This window comes from Setaria viridis, chromosome 5, assembly GCF_005286985.2.
Source record: "Setaria viridis chromosome 5, Setaria_viridis_v4.0, whole genome shotgun sequence".
In the NCBI taxonomy this organism is placed as follows: domain Eukaryota; kingdom Viridiplantae; phylum Streptophyta; class Magnoliopsida; order Poales; family Poaceae; genus Setaria; species Setaria viridis.
This window is the reverse complement of record NC_048267.2, coordinates 40570709-40590988: the sequence shown is the minus strand read 5'-3', so window position 1 is coordinate 40590988 and position 20280 is coordinate 40570709. Positions and strand designations below refer to the sequence as shown.

The following is a 20280-nucleotide window of genomic DNA, read 5'->3' as shown; positions in this document are numbered from 1 at the left end:
GTTCAGTCGGGGTCGGTCGGTCGACTATATTCCTGAGCCCAGGTGCTTAAAGATTGCAGTAGAGGTACAAACAAGAGGGATGAGAAGGGGGTGTCCGAGACCCGATCGTGCTCTGGTCTGAGTGGAAGAGAGTCACAAGAGGCTCGAATGTGCACTATGTGTTGGAGAGAATCAGAGTTCTCTTTCTAGAGAGAAAGAGCGCCCCCCCTTTCAACTCCAAGGGGACGGCCTTACAAAGCCGGAGAGAGAGCGGGTGTCGTCTAGTCTTGTCGAGACCCACGTCATAGAGCACGGTATGGCCGCCGTTCTCGATCCCTGTTCATCTCGTCAAGCCACTACGTTGTGGTGGGTAGGTTGTGGCGGCATTGTGCAGGACGTGCGCACGGTTCTCCATACGGCGGTTGACCTGGACGCTTTCTCTTATCCGTTCCACCTGCTCCCTAGACCCATATCGAGCGGGCTTCCCCAGTCGGTTATCCCATTCAGTCCCGACCGTACCGGTCGGGGGGAGTGGTGTGGCCGGTACGGCGCATCTCCGGTCGGGATCGAACTATGATCCCTGCCCTGATCGAGCCCGGTAGGTCAGGACCGCCGCCCTGTCCGAGGTTTCGGTCGATGGTCGGATCTTGGTCTCAGCCTGGCGCTGCATTGCTGGGCCGGCTCAGGTGCGTATTGTGGCCGCGCCTCTGGATGGGCCGAGCGCCGCGGGAATACGATCCTATTGTATGGACCCGTCATTAATTATTAATACTTTTAGTATCTAAACTTTAATCAATGGTAGATGGAGTGACAGCTACAGCAAGGACTGTCGCTCTGGCATTGCCTCAGTGGTAGTCAGGCAGGCAGTGAAAGGGCCACAGGGACCGCCGTTTTCTTCCTGCTCCAGTGCTCCCTCCGGATTGGTTAATGGTGCTGCTGGCACTCAGCGTAGGGGGTGTTTGGGAGGTGATTAAAATTTTAGTACCCGTCACATCAAATATTTGACGTATTAAATCTAAACTAATTATAAAATTAATTACACAACCTCTAAGCTAAATTGCGAGACGAATCTATTAAGCCTAATTAGTCCATGATTTGATAATGTGTTGCTACAGTACCATTCGTTAATGATGGACTAATTAGGTTTAATAGATTCGTCTCGCAATTTAGTCTAAAGGTTCTGCAATTAATTTTGTAATTAGTTTATGTTTAGTCCTTCAAATTAGTATCCGAACATCGGATATGACAGGATTAATATTTAGTATGGCATGCTAAGCATGTTCCCAGCTCTCCAGTCAAAAAGAGCGGCACGGGTCAGATCACCTAGATCAGGTCTTCGTTTCACCGTGGCGTAATTAGGGCTGCTTAGGTGCCGTGTCACTCGTGTGCACGTTTAAGAAGGTGTTTGGTTCCTTTGCTTATTTTTAGCACGTGTCACATCGAATGTTTAGATACTAATTAGGAGTATTAAACGTAGACTATTTATAAAACCCATTACACAGATGGAGGCTACGAATCTATTAAGCCTAATTAATCCATCATTAGCAAATGTTTACTGTAGCAACACATTATCAAATCATGAACTAATTAGACTTAATAGATTCGTCTCGCCGTTTAGCCTCAACTTATGTAATGGATTTTGTAAATAGTCTATGTTTAATACTTCTAATTAGTATCTAAACATTCGATGTGACGGGTATTAAAAATAAGCAAATGTAACCAGACGCCGCTAAGCGTCGCCTCTTTTGCCCAACTGTTCGGAGCTGCATCAATTTCTTGTTGCCGTGACAAACGTTTCGTGAACTCTTGCAAGCGTACACGGAGCGACCGGGGCGCACCTCTTCCGTGAAAAGTATGTATAGTACTTGCCGTCGCTGTCGTCATACGGGCTCGAAAGAAGCAACGTGTGGCATTCGGCCACAGCGTGACGCATGGACAAAGGGGGTGAGCACTAAAGAAGGATTTAGTCCTAAGATCATGGCTGACGCCTTGGAAATCACTGTCAGTGACGACGGTATGATGCGGTATGATGCGCGCGCCTGCCTGCATGCCTTTTGCTTTCCTCACTCCAAATTCGGAAATTCTGTTTCAATTTCGACCCGAGGAGGGAAACGTCGTTATAATAATAAAAAAAAAGAATAAGGTCTTGTTTTCTAGGGAAAAAGAGACTCGCTACATTTATTTGGTGCAAAACTGGAGCCAAACACTGACAACTGGCTGAGAATGGTGTGCTAGACAGCTAGCTCATGAGCAAACCCCGTATTGGTACGTGTCCCTCTCGATCAGCAGCTTCACTACCATTCTAGACAAATAGCTAGCTATCCACAGCTTCAACTTTCTAAAGGAGCTTAATGGCTGGAGAACTTAGATTTTTATGTTATCCCTATGAATACCATTTAAGTCTAACGGAATACGTGCGCGTGGTGTAGGTATAAAATTCCTTAACCAATCATTTGAACATAATTTTCTCCTCGGTCCAGACAATCATCTTCTTCCCTTTTCTGTGACAAGACAATAAAGCACAAAGTTTTCGGCAGAAGAACCTAACAAGTAACAAAAAAAATTTAGCAAGAGAGAAATCCCGCAGACCCTTCTTCTTGATTACTATATCAAAGAATTCACTATCAATACTTGCAAACCACAGAAAAAAGAAGATATTAATCAAGAGCTACTACTATATTTTAACCAGCATCACACTGCCCTTTGGCGCAACAATAACTGTATTTTTAAGCTGTCGCGAACACCATTAAAAAAGACAATCCGTCGGACAACGACGCCCTGTTTTTGGCTGGTAGTAGATCCGTGGTTATTCGAAAAAAAGATGAACCTTCAAAAGTTCAAATGGATCTTTCAAAAAAAAGGGCCTACGGCCCAGCACGATCCTTGGATTCGCAAGTTAAGCCCACATGAAAAGGGCCTTATGTATGACTGAACATGAAGCCCACCATTCTGGTCTGATGGCCCATAAGACCAGTGAAGCTACTAGCAGCCCATAATAAGTGGCAAATTGGGCTGCAAGCTGGCCTGGTGGGCCAGCATATCCTCTGTTCCTCACTCTTGATTTGGCGAAAACACGTCTAAGTTACCTAGAACGTGCTTCTCAGATGATGGCAAGGCAAGTGCCAACCCACTGCTCCGTCTGCGGTACGGAGATCTCCGGCCTCCGGAAATGAGTCGTCGACGTATGCGGCAGGCAAACCCTGGGATAGTCAGAGTAGGGTCAACTGCGAACCGTGGAAGACCACCCTGTCTAGTGTTTACCTCCTGGAAGCAAAGTTCCCAACTGGCAACTGAAGAGAAGTTGCGTGAAACCGCGAAGTAGAGACAAGCCACGCCGCGTCAAGCTGAACTGGTTCCGTGCACTCCCTCACTTTCACAAAAGGTCAAGACGCCAGACCCCGGACCTCACTTTCCCCAGCAGCTATCGACGACGAAAATTTTTACTTGTTTACTAGGCCCAGTGTCCCAGTCCAAGTCCAATGCCAAGAGCCATACAGACCTCAGGTCGTAAGCGTAACGCCGCGAACCGGCCAGAATCCCGGCTTTCTGAATCCTGACCGCGCACTCTGAATCCTGACCGCGCAACTTGGTGCGCTTTGGTTTCTTTGCCTTTTGAGCGGTCGCCGTCGACATCGGCGTCCCCTGGCTCCACGCCTCCACTTGTGCGGTTGTTGCTTTCTTCCCCTCCTCCGCTGAACGTCCACTCGGCTTTGACCTGCAATGCCACGGAAGGCTCCGCTGCCCACTCCCGCCGCGGCACGCGCACGGGCTCCCCGCTCCCCGGCCTCCCCCGTCGGCCATCAGCCATCTCTTCTCCTGTTCCTCACTCGTTTTGGAGTGAATCCGATCCGACAGCGACGGCGTTTACTAACGGTTCAACCGCTTCGAGTTCGTGCTCGCCTTCCCGTCCACCGTTTCAGATGAGATGACAGATGAGAGGAAACCGCACCAACTCACTCACCAAGAGGCAAGAGGGCGACGGAAATTATTGCAGTGTTGCTAGGTGCGGGGGGGCACACGCGCAAACGCTGACGGGGCAGGGGGCGTAGCGTACGTACGTGGTACGCCCTTGTCGTCATCGCGCGCCTGTTTTAGCCTGGAGCGCGGCGACCTGACCCCAGTCACCTGACCGACGTGAAACCGGAGACCGTAATTCTGGATTGTCTGACCTGCTCCTCTGGCCGCGCTTCACCTGCGTGCGTACTTTCGCATCGAATGCCCTTCACATTTCGGCTTTTAACCTAACCCTGTCAAGTGTCATTTACGCACCAAATCTAAGGTGCAGATACAGTACTGGACTACCGCTGGTTACCAGTAATATGGTGGGTCAGGGCGATGATGCCTGATTAAATTTCACTGACACCAGTTTAGCTGCAGTAAGTACGTACAAGGAGTCCAATCGTCACTGTCAGTGCCCGGAATGCCAAGTACAAGTGGTACCAGAAAACTGCAGCCGGGCTTCTCAATTTCGTCTTGAAATCTTGTGTCCCCGCGTACGAATCTTTTGTCCCGTTTCCAATCGCGTCAGGCCGTCAACGACCCGGCAGACCGGGGGAACCCACACGGAGTTGGGCTTTGAGAGCTGAGACTTTGGGTGACAGGGACCGACCAGCGGTCGGAGCCGAAGAGGCGAAGACATCTACCTGTTCTCGGCCATGCTTGCCAAGCAGCTCAAGCTCAGTATGAGCGGCGGCGCCAGCAGCTTCCGCTGAGTTCTCCTCCCCCGCGTCGTCCCCTCTGCCTCCACGCAGCAGTGCCCCGGCTTGCCCAAAAAGTCGGGTCAAATCCAGGAAATGGACGGAGTGGGGATCGGAGAAATCTTTGCGGCACGATGATGACGCTTGCCCATGAACGACCAGTGTTCCGATTCCCTTTCAGGCTCCCATGTCCAGACTCTTTCTGATATCGTTGACAGCTTCTTAATATACTTAGGGTCTGTTTGTTTCCACCCTCCTAAAGTTTTAGCTCCTAAAGATTTTAGGCAGTTTATTGACACCTCCTAAAAGTATGTTTGGTTCCACCTCCTAAAAGTGACTAAAGGCAATAATAAAGTGGTAAAATACCCAAGATGCCCTTCCCCCATGCCCCTGCATGCCCCTGCTATTGGCGCTTGGCCCACCCGCCGCCGGCCCTGGACCGTCCCTCCGCTGGCGCTGGCCATCCCGCCGCCGGCCGCGGACCACGCCTCCCCTCCTCCCGCTGGCGCCGCCCCCTCCCCTTGAATCCCGGCCAACCCGCTACCCCTGTTCCTCTCTCTCTCTCTCACTCATCTCTTCTTCCTCCTCCAGCCGAGAAAACACCGAGTTGAGCAGAGCCCGTCCGCCAGCCAAATCCCCGGCCTCCGCTCCACCATCTTCAAATCGCCGCCTCCCACGGCTTCCTGACCCCCTCCTCTTCCCCCTTGACCACTCCTTGTCCGCCGCCGTAGCTCCTGGCGCCGGGATGTCAGATCCCGCGGCCGCCATTGCCGTCGGCCCAAGCTCGAGCGCCGCCGCTGAACACCACCTCCTCGGCCTCCTCATCCCCAACAAGCAGCAAAAATGAGGTCGTGGTGAAACCCCGATGCTCCTGCGCCCATCACCGGCCGCGCCTTGCCATTCCCCGCCGCCGGCCAAGGCCACGGCCGGCCATGCGTTGCCGGCTCGTGCCTGTGTGCGTGGGTGTGTTGAGGGTGCTGGGCGGCGGCGGCGGCGGGCGGGCGGGAGTCGGGCGGGAGAGAGAGGGTAATAAATGAGGGGTAGTGGGGTCAGATCTGATTTTAGGAGGCTTTAGGAGGGGGTGGGGGGACTAAAATTTTTGAGGCTCCTAAAAGATTTTAGTAACTTTTTAGGAGGATTGTTTGGCACTTTAGGCAGTTTTTAGTCATTTTTTAGAAGTTAAGATTTTAGGAGGGTGGAAACAAACAAGCCCTTAGATACGTTCGATCAGACGAATCGCATCAAAGGCTTTGGCACCTGAGACACGTCCCTCGTCACCACGATGTGCGAAACCACGGTGACAAGCAGCATGAAACCGTGAAGTTCAGTTGATGCACGGCGTGTATCCTGAATTCCTGATCATGCTGATTTGATTTCAGGTCACCAACTAAATTAACATGATGTCGTGTGCGTGCCATGTTTCGTTCACACTGCCCATTTTAAAATGAAGTTTCTCGATGAGAATTTTGGAGAAAACGTATTAGTCGTAGAGGTGACTCATCGTATTCGAATTACCACTTGACAAAGGCGTCCCATAACAAACTAACTTTTTTTTTAAAGCATCAGCGTGGGACTTATCATCTTAGTAGTCGTGTGGCTCTTCTCTTGAAGGAGAACTATACATGGGCCAACAGATATGCCATCTCATCGATAACAGTACAGGCAATTAAGTTCCCATGGTGCAAGTAATCGTGCTTGCTAGATTTCATTATACCGTGCAAGTTCAGGGACTTATGGTGCTTTCTCTTTTGGTATTGTTTATGCTTATTTCATCTTAAAAAGCGAGGACTGATACCAAAAGGAAAAGGAATTAGATTATAACAAATTTGTTCTTGGTTTTTTCTGAGCAATACCTACAATTTTTTTACAATTTTGAACTTATGAGAGTGCTAGATGCAAAATAGTCTTTATGGACACGTGACCCACAGACCAATGCAAGGCAAGCCACAAGTTGGTTTGACCAAAAAAGTGGAAATTTTCCGTGTTTACAAACGGCCTGTTCGCTTCAGCTTATTCAACCGACTTATCAGCCACCAAACAGTATTTTTCTCTCACAACAAATCAGCCGTTTCAGCTTTTCAGCCGGCTTATAAGCTGAAGCGAACAGGTCCAAAGTAAACGGACAAAGGGTGTGGCCTGGAACAGAAATGCACCAGACCGATTTTACACAAGTTAACGAATATATTTCCCATTTCCGGAAATAAAACATGTTGGAGTTGAATTTTCGTGGCCTAAGACCCTAAGTGCGTAACAAACGCGGAGACTGTAGACTTGGATGTTCAGTCCCTATCGAATCCTATCACTCCAATGTGAGCGTCGTTAAGCTACTGAATTTGACTTTTTCCTTTCTTTTTTCCCCTCCATGCAGACACTCATATACACGTATATCACCCACCATTACAAACGTACTGACCTTATAAACACATCAAAAGATTAGATTGACAAATCTTAAGATTAATAAAGCCATCACAAATACTTACTGTTGGAGCATCGTTTGCCACCTACCACTGGAAAAAATTACCGGACATAAGCACTCATGTTAAATTAGGGACTTGGACTTAACATAAGTAGAACTATTCCACCATAAGGGATTTAATCGGCCCAATTCGCTTATTGACTTTCTTTCAGGGTAAACCCGGTTGACTTTTACCGCTAAACATCTCCACATCACCTAAACGGTGAAAGTCTCACGAAATTCTTGGGTTGGAAAAAAAACTCAGTGCAAAGTTTGAAGAAAGAAATGATTAGTAAAGCGATCTTTTTTCTGTTATTAGCTAATTATTATATTCTATTTTTATCTATCACAATTGGGTTTGACATTAGAATTGCTCAGGGAGTCATGGCTGCCTGTAGAGACTAGCGTGTTCGCTTCAGCTTATTCAGCCGGCTTATCAGCCACCAAACAGTGTTTTTCTCTCACAACAAATCAGCCGTTTCAGCTTTTCAGCTGGCTTATAAGCTGAAGCGAACAGGCCCACTGCCTCCCCAGAGCAAGTATAATAAGGGGGCTATAAGCTGGCTAAATGCTGACGTGGAGGAGAGAGAAGAGGTGAGAGAGGAGAAGCGGGCTATAAGCTTACAGCCGACTTGGGCACAGGAACCAAGAAACTTTATGAGAATAACTTGTGGACCATGTATTAATGGTGAAGAGCTAACCATTGTACGAGTGGGCTAGGAAAAGGCTAAGAGAAACCTTACAACCCGCTTGCTAGCTGCGTTATTAAACTTGCTCTAACAGTCCTAGGGAAGCACCAGGTGAGCGGAAAAGTGAGCGACCGCACTCCTTCAGGTCACAGTTTCCTTTGTAGCCTACACTGCACATTTCTCGGAGGCTTTAACTTTTTTTTCACAACAGAAATAGAAAGCAGTATCAGTGCGGCAGCAGAATTATGTGCTTTATATTAAACTTTCTTATCATCGCAGCTTTCTTCCATGCAGCCGTACTACCTGTCCAACTTAAGTATATTAGAACTTAATTCTTAAGTAAAACAAGGCACTAGCTTAGGTGCCTTGCGCATATGCAAAGATTCAGCTGAGCTCTCATCCCGGCCATGTGCCCCGTCTTCTTTCAGAAATTTAAGAAGAGACCGGGAAAGATGGGCGATAACATTACAGTATGTGAACGTAGCCACGCCCCTAGGCTCTTAGCCATACACCGTAGCTTCACTCACGAAGCAAGCTGATGATGTTCAACGCGCATTCGGGTTTGAATGAACGCATAGTAAAACCTCCGAATTCCCGCCGCTCTCCCAGGTAGCGGTCAACCCTGTATGCCAGCACACGGCTCCAAATTCTGTGAATTCCAGATAACAACAACACAGCGTCACAACACACAGGGCCCAGATCGCCTCCCGAAGGGCGACACGGCGGGCGGCACCGCGATTCCGCCGCTGGCCCTCCGCCTCCGTCACCGTTGGTCCCCTTCCTTCTTCACCTCCGGCATCTCGCCGGAGGTCGGAGGGAGTGGGGATCCATTTCTCTAATAGGTTTTAGTAGATCGAGTTCAGTTTTAGGGTTTAGATTTCTCCATGCTGCGGTTCGTGGTATTGGAGATTTGTTTCCTCCCTCTCTTTTCCAGCAACAACAATAAGGTAGGGTGGATTTGGTTTGTCCACGGTAACTCCGATGAAGATGATGGCGGCAACTACGGCGTCGGCAACTTCCTTGGCACGAAGACATGGAGAATTAGATTTCCGGATGACGACATCGAGGCGGGGATGCTACTGCCATCGTGGAATAATTTTCTCCAACCCCTTTTCTGTTTTGTCGTTGTTAGATCCAACCATGATGAAAGGCTTGTGAGAATAATTCTACCCCTCGAGCTGATATTGATCAGTCTTGGGTTGGGTAGATTGGGATCAGTCTCTCTTCTTCATCGGTGGCAGAAAAAGGAAGAAGAAAGACGTAAAAAGAAAGAAGAAGATTTTGCTCGATCCAGCCTACAGGGATGTTGGTCGTTGTTGTTTAGACACTTGTTCTCAGCCTGCTTGCTGAGCGTGCGTATGCCTGTACGGCTTTCCATATGAATCATTGTACAAGTTTGAGATTGAGATTTGGAGGTGCATGAGGCATGAGTACAATGAAGTCGAGCAATACTTGATAATGTAATTTTATTTTCTTCAAGAGCGCTGTGTGTGACATGGTGATATACTCAGCTTTGATTTAATACAATTCTTCTTTTGGTCTCGGGGAAAAAAACACAGAGCCCGTCTGAAACGCAAAATTCCGCCGGAATCTCTCCTTCTGAATCCCAGCCCTGCCAATCAGAACCCGTTCGCTTCCAAAGACCCATCAGTGGCGGAAACGCTCAAATCCGGTGGGTTAAGCAACTTACTTTGTCCATAACCTCGGACCGGGCCAGGCCAACGCCGAACTGATCCTCCTCGCCGGCTTGAATGAAATGCTAGAATAAAATAGCACGAGCTCGCGAAGCCCCGCCCGATCCCCAGAAATAAACAAAAGCCGGCGCTCCCCCAATCAGACGCTGCAACCAACGAATGCTGCGTCCGTCGTCTGGTAAGCGCGCGCCTACCACCCGGGCCAGGCATTCCCACGGGGGCGACCGTGTCGTCCTCGTGCTCGGCTACTTATCAGACGCCACCATCGCCATCGTCACCTCCCTCTCCTCTCCCATCTGTCCAGCCATCTCTCCAGGTCCAGGGGCAGCAGCAATAAGTTCCTTCTCTGGCCCAGCGCGAAAGAGCTAGCCGCAGCAGTGCCAGTATAAAAGAGGCTCTGTCACCCATACCAACCCAGCCAAACCTGCCGTACCCGCGCAAAACCGCGTGGAGGATCGTGGAGTACCAGCGAACAGCAGCACCAGCGAGGCCTCGGCCGACAGGGTTGAATTGAAGCTCTCTCTACGCAGCTGCATAGAGGCTAGAGGAATCTCTCTTCCCCATGTCCGGTGTTATAGCGAGTCATTGAGGGAGAGGGGAGCTTCGATCAGGGCACTAGCTTGCAGGAGCAAGAAATTGAGCTGCGAGAGGGAGAGGGGGGATTCGTCTCATTCATTCATCCATGGTTGTGCAGAAGCCGTGGTTGCCCGTCGATCTGCGGCTGCCGGCGGGGCCGCAGGCGTCGCTGGGGATCCTGGCGTTCGAGGCGGCGGCGGCCATGTCCAAGCTGCTGTCGCTGCACCGGTCGCTGTCGGACCAGGAGGTCTCCCGCCTGCGCTCCGACGCCATGCGCTCGCCGGGCGTCGCCTACCTCAACTCCACCGACCAGGCGTTCCTCCTCAGGCTGGCCTGTGCCGAGCTCGTCGTGTCACTGGACGCCGCGGCGGCCGCCGTCGCGCGCCTCGGCCTGCGCTGCGGCCTCGACTTCGGCGGGGTGTACTCGTGCCTCAAGGCCGGCGCGCACGACGCGCGGCTCGACCCGCTCGTCGCCAAGGGGCTCAGGGTCAAGGCCAAGAAGATGGAGCGCCTCGTCGCGGCCACGGCCAGGCTCTGCTCCGAAATGGAGGCGCTGGACGAGATGGAATCAGCCGAGCGGAAGATGAACGTCCGGGGATGGCGCCTCAGCGGGCCGATCCCGCAGAACCCACAGGCAGCGGCGGCGGCGGCGGCGGCAGCGGCGGCGCAGCAGCAGCAGGCCGGGGACTCGCCCGAGGCGGAGTCGCTCCGGCAGGAGCTCAAGATGCAGCGGCTCAAGGTGAAGCGCCTCAAGGAGGAGTCCCTCTGGAACCAGAGCTACGAGAAGGCCGTCGGTCTCATGGCGCGCGCTGCCTGCGCCGTGTTCGTCCGCATCTGCTCCATCTTCGGCCCGTTCGTGCCCGGGCTCCCGCCGCCGCTGCCGTCGGCCACCACGGACAGCGTCCAGACCCGGCTGTCGAAGCTGCTGCACCCGCGGTCGGCGAGGGCGAAGGCGTCGTCGGGGCCGATCACGCGCCGGGACGGCCCGTCCCGCGTCCACCCGCCGATGAGCAACTCGTGCCCGATCATCGGCCTCCGCCCCTCCGGCCAGAAATCCCCCACCGACTGGCGCAAGCTCCTGGACGCGCCGCCCAGCACCGTCGGCGGCGCGGGGCTGGACCAGCAGCACGCGAACGTGATCGTGTCCGCGGAGGAGCTGCTCCGGATGGAGGCCGAGGGGCGGCAGGAGGAGGCCGCGGCGGAGCGCGCGGAGATGTACGAGATGCTCCCGGCGAAGCTCCGGGCGGCGGTGCGGTCGAAGCTGCGGGAGTGGTGGCGCGACCCGGGCCCGCTGGACGAGGGCCTGGCGCGGGGGTGGAAGGACGCGGTGGACCGCATCATGGCGTGGCTGGGCCCGATGGCGCGGGACACGGCGCGGTGGCAGGCGGAGCGGAACATGGACCGGACGCGCCGGTTCGACGGCGCGCCGAGGGTGTACGCGCTGCAGACGCTGCGGTGGGCGGACAAGGAGAAGGCGGAGGCGGCCATCGTCGAGGTGCTCGTCGCGCTCAGCTGCATCTGCTGGTACGAGGAGCGCCGGCGAGGCTCCGTCCGTCTCGGTTGAACCGTTCAACGACGCACTCGATCCGGACCGGACGGACGTGGCGGTTGGGCGTTTCTTCCTCCTCTTCTTTCTCCTGCGTTTTGTCAAAGCTTTGATTTGAAGAGTTGATTTTTTTGGGGGCCGGTAGAAGTTAGAACGGGTGGGTGGTGGTGCGTTCAACGGGTTAGGAACGATGGAGACGACACGACCGTAGCAGCAGCAGCAATAGTTGAAACGAAATTAAATCGTTGATTGGTTTGCGCGTATGGTGGCTGTCAGCGGCCTGACGCCGACATGTGGGGCTGAGCCCCTCTCCCGTCGGTCTCACACCGGTGACAGAGTCCGGTGTAAAATACATAATGTTACGCGAAAGGAAGGATAGTGTAATGTAATATATACTACGATTGATTCTTTGAAATTCATCCAATCTCAGCGGCAATTATTATTACTCTTCTTTTCAAATACAACGCTCATGTATACACGTGCATATTTACTTTTATGAATACGCGCACACAATTATACTCTATGAGTATCTTCGAAAGACTGAGATCCGATATTAGCAACAAATTTGTTACTTTTATGAATACACGCACACAATTATACTCTATGAGATTCGGAAGAGAATCTCCGAAAGACTGAGATCCGACATTAGCAACAAATTTATATACCCATTGTCCAATTTTTACGAGACAACCGCCACATCTACTCTCCTTTCCTGTGGCTTTGCCCCTCCCAAGTGAGGGCGTGGGCTGGCGAACAAGGATCAGGAGGAGCTTTTAATAATCCTTCAAATGAATATAAACATATCATTAAAGGAGAACTTATAATAAGTAAATATTACAATGTCGGCATGCAGTGAGCAAATCCCAATATGAAGAATTATGAGTTGAGTTATCACACCTTTGGACGCAATGATTGTTGTAGTTAATTCTTGACCTATCCACATCATATGGATTGAATCAAAATTGCTTGTTTCAAACAACTAGTGATCTTTGTATGCATATGGTTCTTAACAGCAAATAAGCATGTCTTACATTCCAAGTTTCTAATACCACAAAAGATTTTTAGATTTTGGAGTTGCAAAACCACATCTAGAAGAGGTTGATCTAGTGTGAAGGACCATTGGATGCACATTTTTTAGTTGAAGTCCTCGGATTGGTGGTGCACATTGTGTTTGAGCTCGTGGTCTGTATTACTCCTTTTGTTAGATATATTAGGGTTTTAAAGTCTTCCTAGGTATAATTGCTACACAATTAACATCATATTAAAAAGCCTTTTAAATGCCAATTCATCCATACAATTTTTATACACTGAATGTGCTCATAATTTAACTAACTATCAGTGAAAAAAATATGAACTCAAACTTTTTTATATCCACTGCACCTACTAAATACGAACGGAGTAGAACTCAATATTACGCGTATATCGAAGACACATGCATATATACAGCATTGCGTTGAGGTTAAAAGGACATACGAGGAAACCACATGTACCAATCGTGTCCTAAACACACGTCAACTAGAAGCAAATTATCCGCACCATCTGCATGAAGTGAACAAGCAACAAGGTCGTGTCAATGACTGAATGCGTGCGTTTACAGGCGTTTCCCATGCTCGTAATGGCATGTGGCGCCGAACACCGCACGTTCACACGCTGCTTATACAAAGCACCGCAGGCTGGTACGTAGCTCCGATCCGATCCATAGGCCTGGCCATAAACAAATGGGCAGTTAAGCGATTAGGCGAGCCTAAATAAGCATTTCTGAAGGCATCTCGGAAGAACCTACTAGCAAAGGGGGAAAAGAAAACCGTACCGTCCTACTCAGAGCGATTGCGTTATTCACATGGCTCGAAACTAATTTATAATGTTTTCGTTGCTCTAATGCGCAAGCCACGCCTCAGAACTCAGAAGAAGTTAATCCTTAGTCAAAGCAGCAACAGAACAGTCAGTAGGTAGGTCACGGGCATGATTTTCTTCTATATTATTAAACCCTAACAGTGATTGGCAGCGGGTAATGATCCTGTGGGTGTCAAGGCTTGATTAACAACGAGTTGAAGCCAGCAGCTGAGTTAGGGGGTCCGGTCAACTCGCCCCCGTTATCTCCTCGCATTATCATTTGAATTTAGTCCCTGGGCTCGTCAAAACCCTCGCGGAGGTGGCCGCATTTGGTGGCCACCGATCGGAAGCGAGTTCTTGGTCAGGCTGCATGCAGTTGACGAAATGGATGGGCACGGCAGGAGGTGACTTGTATGTAGTAGTAGGAGGACGGCAACAGGAGGCGGCTCGAGAGAAACGCGCAGATGCAAATATATATGCGCATACAACTCACGCACACGCCCCCGCCAATCATTCGGCTCCCGGCATGATTTGTTAACTGCTGCTGACCTTTCTTTCCTTTTCTTCTTCTTTTATTTCTGTGTGCCCTGGAAAGCAGTACTGGCAGTACTGAATTTTTTTTTATTGGTTTCAGTTTGAGGATCTATGCGTAACAGAGGACCTATCGGCACCGAGTTTCGGTGGAGTATTAAAATACATAAATCACGTACACCAGAGATTGGTACTATATATGGAGATAGAGATGTGTTCTTTAAGTAATGTTAGCAACCTGTATTTTTACTGTAACAGTGTGACTGATTGCTAATGGCTTAGCTGCGAGAATGGGATATAGTACATATAAGGAAAACAAGATAAATTCTATCTACTCGGTTTCAAATTACTATTCGTTTTAGCTTTTCTAGATAGATAACCTGTTTTAGCTTTTCTAGATAGATAACCTTTGATATAGATATATATTATGTTGTCTAGATACATAACAAAAGTTATGTATTTAGAAAAACTAAAATGAATAGTAATTTAGAATGGAGGGTAGTTTTCAGGATCTACGAGTAGAGGCTGACGGGGAACGATGCAATAGGAGGCAATGCAAAATTAGGATCGGATCAAGGGACTCCTTAGACCTTGGATCCGATCATTTCTTTTGTTTAAAACACCAAGTCAAATCATCAACCATCGGTCTCAGATTGACACCTCTCACTTTCAGTTCACAATCCAGGTGTTTAAATATTACAACTCTAAGAATCCCGACTTGAATGAAAATCGATGTCCAGCTAGCGATACTTCTTGGCCAGCCTTTGTAATTGCTGTAGTCAAAGAGTAGTTAAGCCGTTCCAATCTTTCGACAAGGATTGCCACTTAAGATAAAGGTTACTGCCGCTTGATTTTTCAAACATTATACATTCTTTTTCCTTGCTTCTGAAATCTGAAGTTGGTTGTTTCTCATCCCACGTACGCAATTCAACGGAATGCCAGCCAGATCCGGATAGCTTGCGCCTCCTACGTGAACTGCAAGTCATGATAACAAGCTCAAGCTGCACATGCTTGTGGCCAAGATTCAATCGCTTCACACCCACACACTCAGTTTAAGGATCCAGGCCTGAGGGCTAGATCATCGGCGGCTCAGGTTTCACGCTCTTGTGTTGCTTGTAATGTCAGGCTACACAGCTGGTTTCTGACTGACGTTCATCATCTGCACTGTTTCATTCAGAAGTTCAACGTGTACCCGAGCTGACCAGCTGTGTTTCAGAGACGCCAGCCGGAAGCTGACCAAGGATCAAGGGCCGTGGAGACGGCAGGTTCGCCGATGCGGCGGCTGACGAAAAGGTTCTGACGTTCTGTCGCCGCGCGGCGGCAGGATTCGGCGGCCAAGGTGGACTGGCGCCGGCTCGTCATCTGCGGACGGCTAGTAAGAAGTGTAGAGCCCTCGAGCAGAGATCACGGGGGGTGAGGGAGGCTACTGATTCTGCCAGTGCGCGCATCTCCCTCCAGCCCGGGTCAGGCGGCGCACGGCGCCAGCCGCGCATCTTCCAACCCGGGTCATGCGACCGGGCGCTGTACTGCGGGGCCGCGCACGAAAGCTAACTGATTCTGCCGTGTGTTCAACTTCCAATTTCCAGCTGTCCTTGAACACCACGGCCGCGTCGACAGCGGAGACGAGGCGATCGTCGGACGTACTCCCTCCGTTCGGTCGTTTTTCATAGATTCTTGCACTTTGATATACCTTATGTCTAGATGTATAATAATATCTATATATCTAGAAAAAAGCTAAAACAACCTGTAATTTGGGACGGAGGAAGTAGCTAGCCAATAACAACAACAACAAGAAGCAGCAGCTCTGCGGCGCTTGAATTCTAAACGAGTTAAGCTCAAACTTAATTCAAAAGTTGTGAGCTTTTCGAGCTCGAAAAGCTCAAGTAATCTCGTGTATTACGACCGGCACATGTATTCTAGTTTTCTTGTGTAATTGCACTGTCCAAATCCTCAAAGTCTATTAAGTAATGTAACGGCTTTAGTCTAATCATCACTATATAGATTTTAATGAACCAAGTTTTTTTAGTTGATGAACTAAGTTTATGACTGATAAAAATCTTGAGGAATAGTTGGCTCTCTATAAGCTTAACTCGAGATCAGCTCGAATTATAAATGAGCCAAACTTGAACCTAGCTAGTTGTAGCCTTGTAGGCTTAAACGGTTTTGAGGCTCATTGCTCTAACAAACTCAAGCTTGAGGCGATGAGCTCACAGCTCACTCGAGTTCGGCTCATTTAAAAGTTACAACCCTACTCAGATGTCAATTGCAGTTCAGACGGCAATTAGCTACCTGGAATGGTTTTCAAGCCTGTACTGTACGTGATCACTATTGCAGGCGTTGCACAACCTCTGTAGCTTGCAGAATCCATCCAGAGTGGCATAAATCAGAGTAGCTAGCAACTTGATAAGAAAACAGCATCATGTTCATGGTGTTGCATCAGGATACATGCACTCCAACACGAGTCTCACACTGTAAGACCTGGAGAAGAATTTACAATCCCCGTGGCACACAATTCCACTCTTTACATGTTGAGAACAAGCACTAGAAACTCACACAAAACTGTGGTCTTCCGGGAGGGTGCTCCAAGTGATGTTGGCACCCTCGTTATTTATTTGTTGCACTTCAGTCGCTCCAGTGCGGACAATACCTCTTTCACAAGAAACACCTACGGGCTAACTGAATATGGCGTGCTCATTTTCCATGAGCTCTTTCTCAGGCAGTGTCTTACGCACCTTTGGCCCGTTTCCATCCCATAGCCTGGAGCTTAAGCAACTGGCATAAAATCAAGGTAAAGGTAATCAGGCACTGGGTATGCTGATTTCAAAAAGGAAAAGTATAAGATTAGCCACTTTGCCTTGGCTACCTCCATGATGTGAGTCGGGTTTCAAAAGAAAGTGGGCATTGCTGAATTAAAAGGGTTCATGTGGGGTCATTGCCAGTAGCGCAAGGAACAATATCAACAAAGCGCTGCCTTTTACACATTTTAATCTATGAAATGAAAGGACACGCTATGTAAAAGGCAAATAATTGTTCAACCAAAGCAAAGCATCAATGGTAGATCACAGAACAGTGAAGCACCAGTAAAGATGGAAACCTTCGCAGAAGAATAATCCCTCAGTGAAATGACAAATTTATTTGACTATCATGATGATCAACGAGGAAAACTGAAACAAAATGATTCAACACTTGTTCTACAAAAAGAATGTTTGTAGAACTCTAGTGTATAACCCAACCTCAAATCTGCAGCAGGAAGAAATCCGAAATTCTTAAAATTACGGAAGATGGGAAGAAACCCAACCTCAAATTTATTTGAATATCATGTTGATCAACCAGGAAACCTGACCGTTCCTGTTGCAAGGACATTTTTCTGGCACCAACCATACACCCATCACATCAACATCAGCTAAACTAAATCCGGATTATCATCATATAAAGGAAGAAAACACAAGTTCCTTGACTAATCGGCTAAAGGAACTCAAATAACTAATCTGCTCTTTGAGACAAGTTTGTAGTGAGCATAAAGTTGGTTCGCTATCTAGCCACCATGAATACTGAAAACTGGTACTACTAAAATTTGCTTACTAACTGATACACTTTTGATTTGGCAACGATGGACCATATATGACAAACATAAATGTTAGCTTTCTAATAAACCAAAATAGAAGGTTGCCATAAGTGTTAGCTTTAGAGTATCTATAGTACCAACATATTGCCAAATATATTCGCTACTGCATTAGAATTGTGTTAAGCAACCAAAGAAAGCTTAATGCGGAGGAAGAGGATACTATTTCCAAACAACCAATTCAAATAAAATGAGACCCAAATGTAAGTGTGTAATGGAACTCGGAACAGACATCCATGGGCTATGGCTTGATAAATTTTGAGACCAGAAAAGTGTGGTTCGTATCTTGTTTCAGATGTACCTGTACTTGAATGGCCCACCACAGGGTTCATTTGACTTTGGAAGTTTGGAGAGACGAGAATATCGTTTTTCACATGAAGAAATGAATCCAGATACTCAATCTCTTTCGGGTGGTTTTTAAAAATGTACAGAAACCATTCAAAATTTGAAAACCGTAGAGCTCTGCTTACTGCTTGGTCGCGTTAGAGCTTCTCGCTGTCGCGGGAGGGGAACGCGCAGTAACCACTCCGGCTGGAGGGATCAGAAGGCGGCTGGAGGTTGAAGGGGGAACCGTACGCCGTCGGGAAGTGCGGAGCCGGCTGCGGCGCGGCGGGGTTGCGCGTGCGCTTGAGGTAGATGCGGTACTTCTGGAGGTGGCTGGCGACGTTCTCGCGGGTGAGGCCCTCGACGTTCATGAGGCGCACTATGGCCTTGGGCACGGCGCCCTTGTCGCCGAGGTGCGCCACCGCCTCGACGAAGCGGTGGTGCAGCTCGGGCGTCCACACCATCCTCGCCTTCTTCCCGGCCCTCCCGCCCCGGCACGCGCCGCTCCCGGAGGCGGCGGCGTCCTCGGTCTCCCCCTCCTCATCCTCGTCGTCGTCGTCCTCCTCGTCGCAGCTTAAGGACAGGTGGGAGGTGGGGGAGTCGTGCGCGAGGGGCGAGTCGTCGAAGGGGGAGGCGGCGGCGAAGGCGCCGCCCGCGATGTTGATCCGGAACGCGGCGGCGAGCGCCGGGGTGATGAGCGGGTGCGAGACCGGCGTCAGCTCGGAGGCCGCGGGGAGGCCGGCCTCCCATTCGAGCACGCGGCCGGACGCCCCGCCGGCGCCGGCGCCCATGCCCGCGTGCTGGCGTGGCGGCGAGGATGAGGACGAGGGGGCGCGTGCCGTGGCGTCGTGGGGCCGGCCGCCGCGCGGGGATAACATAACATATTCCGCCGGGGTCGGGGCGGGCGCGGGGTTGGGATGGAATGGTCCGCGGCCGAGGAGGCTTGGGTTTCTGACGATGTCGCGGACTCGCGGTGATCTGTGGGCGCGTTCACGGCGCTGCGGCGCACCAGCGTCTTCGGCTGTGGAGCGAGTCGCGCGGGCTCGGAGCGCGCATGTTGTTTCTGCAGGAGGACCGTGACGGGACAGGCAGAGACCGCAACGCGTGCGCCGCGCGGGCTTTCTGCTCGAAACGGCAGGGATCCGATTCCGATCTGACCACGACTCACGAGCACACTTTTTTTACATTATCATTAAAAGCAATGTACACTGTGACCCCAAGTTACTCTAGAGATTTTAGTCACTTGCAAATCATCATGTGAGCCAAGGTCCTGAAACTGAGAGATCCACGGACGAAGTTTCCATGGCGAATCCAAGAGCCTCTTCTTCAAATAAGTGACTGCTTGAAGGCAGTTTGAACCAATGCCTCCAGATTGAACCTGCAGCAAAGAAAGAAATTTTGCCGCCAAAAGGAGAGCAGCTAGTTCTGTCATCACCACCGAATCCACCCTCACTGATCCAAGAACCTGCGAACAACAAGCTAAGGAGTAGTTCTAAGATCAATCAGGACCCCTAGTCCAGCAATTCTTGAACTGCTTCCTTCCCATCAGGTTGGAGAACTGCATCTGCATAAGCAAAAACAAAAGGTTGCCAAGCTTGGCAGCTTTGCACATCCTGTAACAGTTGTAGAGAAGGTATAATAACTGGAAAAGTTTGATTAATGGGATCACTAACAGTTGAATTTCTTGTGCCCAAACTTCCTGTTACACCTGCATGTGAGTTAAACAATATAGAAGTAGCAATGTCCGCCTGCACTTCATGGTTCAATCTGTTGACCGACCATTTGTTGTTGTTGAACCTATAGTCACTCCTTGCCTTCCAAAGATACCAAAGCCTAGTAAAAATCTCCTGCAAAATGTCATCTGAGAAATTGTTTGATAGAATTAAAGTCAAAGTAGTTTAGCTCTAGGACCCTGATTTGGCAAAGAGTGAGAATTCTGAGCAGCTAAGTGTTTGTAAGCCTCTTTTGTGGAACAGGTACCATTAGAAGAAGGTTTCCAGCAAAGCTGGTCCACAGAATTAGAGTAGACCTTAGAAACCTGAAGAATAGCATTAGCAACTGGATGATGAAAGCTGGAGTTGATAAGATTTTCATTCCAAGAGGACTGATTTTGATTCCACAAATCAGAAACTAAGTTGGGAAGTTGCATGCTGATATGAGAATTAATCAAGTGACTATGAATACCTTCCAAATTATCAAACCAAGGGTCAGTCCAGATATTGAAGTTACCTCTGTGTACCTGCACCACACAATGTTCATGAAGATAATGCTTCACCTGCAAAATAGAAGACCAAAACGCAGATCTAGTTCCAGAGCAAGAAGCTCTCCAGAAAC

General features: G+C 49.6%; 2 protein-coding genes across 2 annotated transcripts; one reads left to right on the top strand and one right to left on the bottom strand.

Annotated features, from left to right (window-relative positions):
• The first annotated feature begins 9630 nt into the window (after nt 1–9630).
• Nucleotides 9631–12081, top strand: LOC117854886 (protein PSK SIMULATOR 1). Its single transcript, XM_034737150.2, has one exon. It carries the CDS (start codon nt 10197–10199, stop codon nt 11652–11654), a length of 1458 nt encoding a protein of 485 aa, XP_034593041.1. The 5' UTR covers nt 9631–10196; the 3' UTR covers nt 11655–12081.
• Nucleotides 12082–16374: 4293 nt separating this feature from the next.
• On the bottom strand, nt 16375–19017 carry LOC117858068 (transcription factor PCL1). The gene is made up of 2 exons (XM_034741054.2): nt 18093–19017; nt 16375–16772 (listed from the first exon to the last, which is right to left on the bottom strand). The coding sequence occupies exon 1, from the start codon at nt 18822–18824 to the stop codon at nt 18105–18107; it is 720 nt and encodes a 239-aa protein (XP_034596945.1). The 5' UTR covers nt 18825–19017; the 3' UTR covers nt 16375–16772; nt 18093–18104.
• Nucleotides 19018–20280: the final 1263 nt, after the last annotated feature.